General features: G+C 36.1%; 2 protein-coding genes and 1 long non-coding RNA gene across 3 annotated transcripts; 1 reads left to right on the forward strand and 2 right to left on the reverse strand.

Moving 5' to 3' along the window:
- Positions 1-367: 367 nt before the first annotated feature.
- Positions 368-4,268, reverse strand: LOC109165211 (glucose-1-phosphate adenylyltransferase large subunit 1-like). Its single transcript, XM_019313883.1, has 16 exons — positions 4,031-4,268; positions 3,767-3,772; positions 3,464-3,719; positions 3,261-3,383; positions 2,732-2,902; positions 2,550-2,642; positions 2,380-2,463; positions 2,234-2,289; positions 2,020-2,113; positions 1,720-1,905; positions 1,566-1,646; positions 1,332-1,418; positions 1,136-1,240; positions 917-1,023; positions 773-833; positions 368-697 (listed from the first exon to the last, which is right to left on the reverse strand). The coding sequence occupies exons 3-16, from the start codon at positions 3,659-3,661 to the stop codon at positions 596-598; spliced, it is 1,548 nt and encodes a 515-aa protein (XP_019169428.1). The 5' UTR covers positions 3,662-3,719; positions 3,767-3,772; positions 4,031-4,268; the 3' UTR covers positions 368-595.
- An 876-nt stretch (positions 4,269-5,144) lies between these two features.
- Positions 5,145-6,911, reverse strand: LOC109165215 (40S ribosomal protein S25). Its single transcript, XM_019313886.1, has 4 exons — positions 6,774-6,911; positions 6,603-6,677; positions 6,330-6,464; positions 5,145-5,440 (listed from the first exon to the last, which is right to left on the reverse strand). Exons 1-4 carry the CDS (start codon positions 6,774-6,776, stop codon positions 5,327-5,329), a joined length of 327 nt encoding a protein of 108 aa, XP_019169431.1. The 5' UTR covers positions 6,777-6,911; the 3' UTR covers positions 5,145-5,326.
- LOC109165216 lies at positions 5,447-6,013 on the forward strand. The gene is made up of 2 exons (XR_002051504.1): positions 5,447-5,555; positions 5,671-6,013. It is a non-coding gene; the product is annotated as an uncharacterized LOC109165216 (long non-coding RNA).
- Positions 6,912-8,890: the final 1,979 nt, after the last annotated feature.

Genomic DNA, 8,890 nt, shown 5'->3' on the forward strand with positions numbered 1-8,890 from the left:
CTTGTCTCTTGGACTCGGTGATGGTAAAGTGTATTGTCTTGACTTTTGCTTGTCTCTTGCACTCGGTGATGGTAAAGTGTATTGTCTTGACTTTTGCTTGTCTCTTGGACTCGGTGATGGTAAAGTGTATTGTCTTGACTTGATTATAGAAAAATGTTTGATAAATTAACGATTAGCTGAAAAGCTAATTTACTTACAAAATAAAGAGCGTTTGCTATTACAAAAAGTTAATTAATCAAATATTTATATTGACGGTTTAATCAAGTCAAACAGTTAATAATAATTAAATAAGTCTAAATTAACTGATAAACTAGTTGAGAACTATAGATGAAAATGCAACGGAAGTCGAGAGACCAAAAGTAATTATTTGTCAAGCTGGGCATTTTTTAGCTTTGTCAACTAAAGCTGGATTATTTATTCTTCATATAAATTTGGATAATTTTACAACCAAAAAGAAAGAGAAAACCATAAATATATCTGACTTGTACTTGTACACTGGAAAGAATGCACAAAACTTGGTTTTCTGGAGATGAAAAACCTCAGCTATCCTAGATGGAAACATAATTCTCTGCAGATTAATGTTTCTCCAACCATATTATATGACTGTTCCATCTTTGATCACTCCTTTCTCCATTATAACCGGAATCCCGGATCTAATGTAGAACCCTTCCTCGGGCCGATCTGCTTCTTCAACTCCCTGAAAGACCATGGCATGCGTTTACATTTTATTCGACTAACAATGGAGGAAACGAGTGCAGGAATATAAACTCACATCTTTGTTCGCGATAATCACATCTTTCCCTATCCTTACATTCTTGTCAATAATGCAGTTGCTGAACGAAATTATAGTATTAGTAAAACAAATATTATCAATTCAAGTGGGCACGAAAACTATGATTAATGTTGTTTGAATTACCTAATTTTTGTGTTCTGTCCAATCCCAATTGGCACTTTTCCATCAGCCAGAAGAGATGCAATTTCAGATTCTGTTTCGTAATAATCTGCCCCCATCATTAACGTATCCTGAAAGTGCAATAAAATAGTAAACCGAGATTCCATAAAACCATCTTTGCAGTCCATTAGAATATAGAACATCATCAGTTAAGAGAGACCGAGGCGGGTATAATGTGCAAACCTTAAGCTCAACACCGAAATCTAACCGTGACCTCTCACCAACAATCGAGTGTTCCACAATACACTCTCGCAAGAAACACCCGTGAGAGATTATGGTGTCTTTGATCTGCAACAAAAACATAACAGTGCTCGCTTAAGGTTCATGCCCTCGAGTGAGTGTAGATCCTAGAAGACATTCCACTCGATCACTGGCTTACCTTGCAGTTATCGATTTTGGTTGGTGGTAGGAATCGAGGAGATGTATAGAAAGGCGTCTTTGGATCATAGAACTCGAACTTTGGAAACTGCAACAGACAACCATTTACTTGAGCATATAATATATAAACATAAATGTGCAATCCAACTATCAGCTTAGCTCTTAGTTGAGATGGAGTACATGCTTTAATTTGGTATCAGAGCAAAAGCATATTAAACGAGAACATGGACAAAACCTCTTCAGCAAGGGCCAAGTTAGCATCGTAGAAAGTTTTTATCGTTCCAATGTCTTCCCAGTAGTCTTTGAAGAAGTAAGCCTGCGCAAATATACTACCAATTCATAAAACGAAGGAAACGAGTAAATATGGATAGAGAAAAGACGTTTCCTACTTGAACATTGTGTTCTGTGATAACTGCGGGAATGATTTCAGAGCCAAAGTCATTGGCAGTGGGATATATCCAACTTAGGAGCTTCAACAAAAGATCTCTCCTAAATACATATAACCCCATCGAAGCAATATAAGGATTTGTCTTGGCATCTTCGGGAGACAATCCCAGTCGAGTAGTATCTACTTGCTGCAATACAATCGAACGAATATAAAATCAATTAACGTAACGTCCTATCAGTATATGTATCCCTTTAAAGAGTAACCCGAAGAATAAAGGATTCAAGGTGTCATGTGTGCCTACCATTGCTTCTAGATCAGCACCTTTCGGTTTTTCGTGAAACTGGACAACTTTGCCCCTGTGGTCAATTTTCACCAGCCCATAGTCTGTCGCTCGGCTGACAAGTAAAAACCCAATTTGATAGACAATATTGAAAGTAATGTTTTGAACTTTACAATTCTCGCAAACGATAAACTAGAAATTTATCATATCAGCTCTAAGCCTGTAAGTTTCATACCTATCCCCAACAGGTGCGCAAGAAAGAGTAATATCAGAATTGCGGTCCAGGTGGCTCTGTTCGAGAAATGAAAAAAGCGATGCCAGTTTAGCCCTTTACAGTATCGAATAGGAAACTGATTATTTCATAATTCGAAATCAAGAAACCTGAACCAAGTCCATGTAATCCATTCGGTAAAGCTGATCGCCAGACAGAATAAGTATATTCTCGATGTCCTTATTCTTCGCATCCTGCAAGAATTAGTCGCAATTCTATGGATGAAATATATCCTTATAACAGAAAAGAAAACAAAAAAATCATATGAAATATGCAGTACCTCAAATACCCATGTAAATTTCCTAACAGCATCTGCAGGTCCTTGAAACCATTTCATTCCCGTTTCTCCCGATGTCTGAGTTGCTGCTAAAACCTATTCACAGACACGTTTGTCAGTCCAACAGAACTACAGTTTCTATACTAGGTTGCAGAGAGGAATCATAGGTACTGGTTCCAACGAACCTCGACGAATCCATCTCCGAAGCTCACACCATTGCCAAAGTAGGTGCGGGCAATGTGGCGGTTGAGAGAGGCAGAATTGAATTGAGTCAACACGAAAATCTTGTTAATTCCGCTGTTGATGCAGTTGCTCATCGGGATGTCTATCATCCTATAGCATCCTCCAACCGGAACCTGAAGATCACACCCCTAACAAAATCAGTTCTTTGAAACAACAATACACAAAGCAAACCATGCTTCCTTTTCACTTGATCCATTTAATGCTGAAGAGAACTTGTTGAGCATATAACCATTAATGTGCAATCCAACTATCAGCTTAGACTTTTAGTTGAGATGGAGCACATGCTTCAATTTGGTATCAGAGCCAATCGTAATTACAGAAATGCATGTTTTCAAGTACACAATCAATTATCCGCAAATACACAATCAGACATTACATATAGTTCGAAATTCTAACAAGAGTAATTCTCATTTGATCCCAATATATAAATATAAAGAAGGAGCAAGATCAGCACAGTAAGAAAATCCTTACAGCAGGAGTTGCAGCTCTGTTGGTAAGTGGAAATAGTTGTGTCCCTGCACCCCCTCCCAGTATGATGGCAGCCACATTTTTAGGGTTTGCCCTCACTCTCTCCAGTCTTGGAGCTTCTACAGTCTAAATCACAAATTTCATTCAACAAAACAGCAAATCACAAGATATAAACAGGCTAGAACACCAGAAATGATCAAACTTACCAGAGTCTCTTTCCCAGTTTCTCTAGTGAGAACAGAGAAAGCAACCCCAGGCTTAATCTTCCTTCCATTTCTTTCAAGTTTCAAACTTTTCCCAAACGGGTTCACCAAAACACTGTTGTTTATCATCCTCTTCCCCCATAACTCATTCTCCCTTGGCAAGTGAGTGGTGGATTTCAAAGTTGCACAATAGGCATCCATCACAGTTCACTCTCTATAACATCCAACCAAGAAATTACACCTCCCAGTTTATGCTAATGGTTGATGAACAAATGAAAACCAGAACGTTAAAATGAAGCAATTTTTTTTTTTCTAAACCGAGTAAAGTAGAGTCAACAGAACACTAATCTAAGCAACCAAGAAAAGTATAAACTACACAGAGTATAGTATACGAAGTTATATACAGTAAAAAAAATATATTAAATCATGAAATCATGTTCCAGTAGCCCCAAGATGAAGTTTTGAAAACCGATGAATCTTGTACGAGAATAGAGGGACAAGACTTGATTTTTATAAAAGCTCAGATCATAGGAATTAGCAATGAGCAATAAAGTAAAATTTCTTAGTTACCCGAACTGAGAATCAAGGAAAAAAAGTTGTTTTTTTTTTCCTGGGACTGAGCAAAGTGCGTGAATGGAAGGTGACAATGGCGGTGGTGGGTGAGTTTCTCACGGGAAATGTTACTGCTTTTGTGCATGTACTTTCCCTTACTGGCAAAAGTACTCCATAATCATAATGACCAGCGATCTGATAGAGTGATAGTGATCCTCTCTCTCTCTCTCTACACTGATACTTTCTTTATACTCCGATCCCAATACAGCTAAAATGGCTCTTCTATAATGCCACGTTACCAGGCTTCTTCAGAAATTTGGACAGCCAAGGCCGTTGAAGACCAACACGTGTCTCGTCATGCAATACAAAAAAACAAAAATATATAGTGTATAACGTATAGTAGTTATACAGTACAGTAGAGTTCATGATTTGTGCAATTCCGCAGATACTGCGAGTGTACCAAATTAGGTTGTCGGTAGCTCAGATCAAGTTCAAATGACTAGTTTTATTTTTGTCATGTTTAATAACATAATGTATCAGTCAATTTTAATTTATTTAATCAAATATTTTATCATTATTAACTGTTTGAATTGATTAAATAATTAATATAAATATTTAGTTAATTAACTTTTTGTAATAGTTTAATGCTTCAAAACGTACCAAATATCTTTTAACAATCAACTAATGCTATCAACTATCAAACCCACTAACCTAATTAATTAACAACTATTTACCAAATATCCAATTTATTTTACTTTACCATATAAATCGCAAATTCCCCAATTGGTCCAATTTTAATCAGATGTCCTTAGCTAAAGTGCTTAATGTGGCATGTACTGATACAGATATGTACATGCCCACTGGATAAAACTGCCAACTAGACTATTGGCAATTTGGCATATAGGTGAAACTTATGCTGATACAGTAGAAGTGGAGATTGTGTCATGCTTATAGATGTTAATTAAAATGATTTATTTATAAAAAATTTGACACTTCTCATCTTTAAATTATACTCTTGCAACTTGTCGTATGACAAAAATGATCATTTTCTCAAATTTGAATGATTATTCTTGTTGTGAGAAGGCAAAGCAGTAGCTAGAAGGGGGGAAATTAGAATGCCAATAAATCGATATTAAAGAGCAAGAAATGACTTGAAGAAAACCATTTGCTCGAAGTAGCAACAAAATCTTGATAACTCCACATTTGTGAAAATGAGAAGACAAATGGCTAACTGAAAACACAATAGATATAGATGGAGTCTAATAAGAGAGAGAACCCATGAATGAGCCCTCCATTCAACTAAAAGTCCAAAACTTAGGTATTGGTTGCTCTAGTGTATATCTGCTGGCTGGCATGAGCTGACACCATCCTGATCAAGCCTCTGGCCATCAATTCTCTGATTGCCCTTCTAGCAAGTGAACCACTTATCTGCAATGTTTGTTGTCAGAAGGAAAAGGGATCATAACATCAGTAAATGTCTAGGTGGCACAGAAATGGAAAACAGAACATAGGAGAAATGGAAAATGTAACATAAGACAACTAGGTAAAGAGAAATGGAAAACGTAACATCAGACAACTAGGTAACACAAAAACGAGAAATCGCAACACAAGACAACTAGGTAACACAAAAACGAGAAATCGTAACACAAGACAACTAGGTAACACAAAAACGAGAAATCGTAACACAAGACAACTAGGTAACACACAAAAACGAGAAATGGAAAATGGAACATAGGAGAACTAGGTAACCAAAATGAGACACAAGAAACAGAACATACGAAAAGATACGAAAGATCCATAAGTTTACTTGAGAAGAAATGCTCAGATTTGAGAGTTTTTGTGCATCATATGTAAGAAACTGATTGCATTACATTTCACATTGCTTATAAGCCATCTAACTAGACAGTTAACAATGCCATTTGGAACAGAATTGCCTCACCATATATTCAATTAAATCCGAGAAACTGTTAGTTTATTAGTGAGCACGCAATGCATCAACTTGAAAACATAACAAATTAGACAAACATTGAAAAGACCATTGCTTTGAACTTCTAATTGTAGTTAATAGTGCAATTTTGGAGCTCTGGTTGGTGTTAATGCAAGAAATCGTTTTCACAGAGCTTCCAACTCAACAACTATTGGAGTCAATTATTACCAATTTCACAATTCAACTCTTTCGCAATACTAATCAGAACTAAGCAAACTCAGAAAAGCTTAAACTATAGCAAGGGGCATTAGCACATCGGATCTAACACCAATCACCTAAAATGGTGATACTAAAAACAATGAGCGAATCATTAAAGCATATGGTATATACCCTGAGACGGTCGGATAAGACGGAGGGGGTGATAAGTTTGTACTTAGGGGCTTCAGTGAGCAGCTTGTCGTATGTGGCCTTGTCGAAAAGCACCATGTTGTTAACCTTTTCCTTTTGCTTTCCCTTGCTCCATTTCTGCATATTCACAAAAATAATACACACTAAGAAAACAATATAGTCATCCCTCCAGATTCATGTATTTCCTAAAATTACCAACTATAATAAATGCAGAGTATACAATACAGATTGAGATAAGAGGAAGAGGAAGATGACCTTCTTCTTCTGCTTGCCACCGCCGGACTTGGCGGGCTTCGAAGACGGAGGTGGAGCCTTTTCCTTCTTCGGCGCCTACAATCACAAGCGCTCACCATTATATAACTGCAAATATCGATCCGCAAGAATACAGGTAGATCAATCGAGCTGAAGAGAAGCGCATAAACGTACCATGGAGGTTTGAAGCGATGAGGAAGACGACGAACGACGGAGGTGGAGGCAGAGAGGACTTCGGAAATAAGTATGATGTGCTTCGAGCTTCGAAGGCCAATCGAAGAAACTAGGGTTTTATCACCTCTGGGCATTTAAGCTGAACCTCACAGGGCCTAAAATGGTCGAGTTTTGGGCTATCGGAAAATATTTGGGCCTGTAAACCCCAAAAATCTCATCATTTATTAAGGCATAATCCAAGAAATAGCAGAAGCCTGCGAAACTCACGAAAGCCCAAGTGACAAGCTCCATTATTGGGCTTGTTAACTATACTTTTTTTTTTTTTTTTTTTTTAAATCTTGATACTAGAGAAGAATGTCACAAAAATATTATTGTCATAACTATCTAGATCAAGTCTATCGCCTCGCACATGATTTTTTTAAGAGTTAATTCCAGTAATGGTCCTCCGACTAAATTGATTTTCTAAAATTAGTCATTGACTTTTAATTTTGACACTTTAGGTCCCTTGACTTTCAATTTCTTTCCAATTGAGGTCATTTCGTCAGAATACAGTTAATTGAATTTTAAATGAAGGGGTAAACTCATCATTTCACCTGCCTATGTATTATTCTTAGTATTTCTCCATTGTATACGCGATATATATGAAGATAATCTTAGTCAAAACCCTAAAATGTTCCTTGTCGTTCTCCATTTGCTGACTACTCGTGTGTGCGTTCCTCTATTATTGAGATGTTTACAAGGTATAACAGCAAAATACGAAGGGAGAAATACGAAGAGTAATACATAGGCATGTGAAAGGACGAGTTTACCCCTTCATTTAAAGTCTAATGAACCGTATTCTAACGAAAGGACCTCAATTGGAAATAAATTGAAAATCAAGGGACCTAAAGTGTCCAAATTAAAAGTCAGGGACTAATTTTGGAAAATCACTATAGTCGGAGGACTATTGCTGGAATTAACTCTTTTTTTAATGTCTGTGTAATTTTTGGGCTATTACACAATAATTTGTGTTAACTCAGTGCACACCTTCAAATAATAATTAATGATTTTTCTCATCATTGAAAAAAAAAATGGGATGCCATATTATATATATTTTTTTTTGTATTACTGACTCTATTACAATGTTGTATCTGTTCATAACTACTGACTTTCGATTTAGAAGAGTCACTTCGTGACCCTAGACCACAAGGTCATTAGCATGGCATATATTCTAATAATAAGATTAATAAATATTCTTGGAAAAGCTAATTGGTAATAAAATAGAAGAGCATGTATGGGACAAAGAGTGGCATCCAACTCAAAATGATCTTATTCCACCGTGTTATACCGTGTGCATATGATCAAAACCAAAGCATATTACTCATGCCATGCATCAAGATTTGTCTAACTTTTTTCTTTGGCATTTTGGTCTGTTAGTTCAACGAAGCATGCATATGGAATTTGTACCCCTCGTGTCATAGAATCATCCATCCCTGAAAAGAATTATAATTTAAAAATGTTGGCCAGGTTGAGTGACCCGTACTATAGTATGATTCTTGTGCCAAAAAATCACGAGTTTAATTTGATTTTTGTCAACACCCGTTGGTCGAGTTTGTCGATCATCGTTTTCCTAGTGTAGTTTACCTTTTATGTGCGGTTAAAGAGATAAAATTAATTTTTTTTTTTAGATTTTATGCAATGTTATACAATCAAATTTACAAAATTAATGATGTGTTATTAGTTTAACATAGACAAAAAAAAAATTGTAAGTTTCATTGTTCAATGTTATTCATTATTTTATGAATTGGTTAATTCCATTATGAGTTAATAAAGAGTCAAGGAGTTGCATAGATGGTGATCGAGTTGGTCGAGCATAATTTTCATACCTTACAAGTTAATACTAACATCTTTATGTAGCTCTCGGTCAAATTTGTTGTTCGTATGCTATTACACACAAGCGGGATAGCAGGATGTAACATAATGTTTTTATTATATGACATTGTATATTTTATTTTCCTCTTTGTTACATTAATAATTCAAAAAGAAAGAAAGAAAAGGACTAAAGTATACAAGGTTAATTTAATAAACCAACTAGGGTGGAATTTGTTGATGAGTATCCTTATCTTCTCAGAAACCTT

This window comes from Ipomoea nil, unplaced genomic scaffold (assembly GCF_001879475.1).
Source record: "Ipomoea nil cultivar Tokyo-kokei standard unplaced genomic scaffold, Asagao_1.1 scaffold3069, whole genome shotgun sequence".
NCBI classification, from domain to species: domain Eukaryota; kingdom Viridiplantae; phylum Streptophyta; class Magnoliopsida; order Solanales; family Convolvulaceae; genus Ipomoea; species Ipomoea nil.

Coding starts and splice junctions, on each gene's coding strand:
- LOC109165211 (XM_019313883.1), bottom strand. CDS start 3,661: ATGGATGCCTATTGTGCAACTTTGAAATCCACCACTCACTTGCCAAGG. Junction 3,384..3,463: donor AAACTGGGAAAGAGACTCTG/GTAAGTTTGATC, acceptor TTTGTGATTTAG/ACTGTAGAAGCTCCAAGACT. Junction 1,419..1,565: donor ACTTGGCCCTTGCTGAAGAG/GTTTTGTCCATG, acceptor TGTCTGTTGCAG/TTTCCAAAGTTCGAGTTCTA.
- LOC109165215 (XM_019313886.1), bottom strand. Junction 6,465..6,602: donor GTGGCAAGCAGAAGAAGAAG/GTCATCTTCCTC, acceptor GTGAATATGCAG/AAATGGAGCAAGGGAAAGCA. Junction 5,441..6,329: donor TCTTATCCGACCGTCTCAGG/GTATATACCATA, acceptor CAAACATTGCAG/ATAAGTGGTTCACTTGCTAG.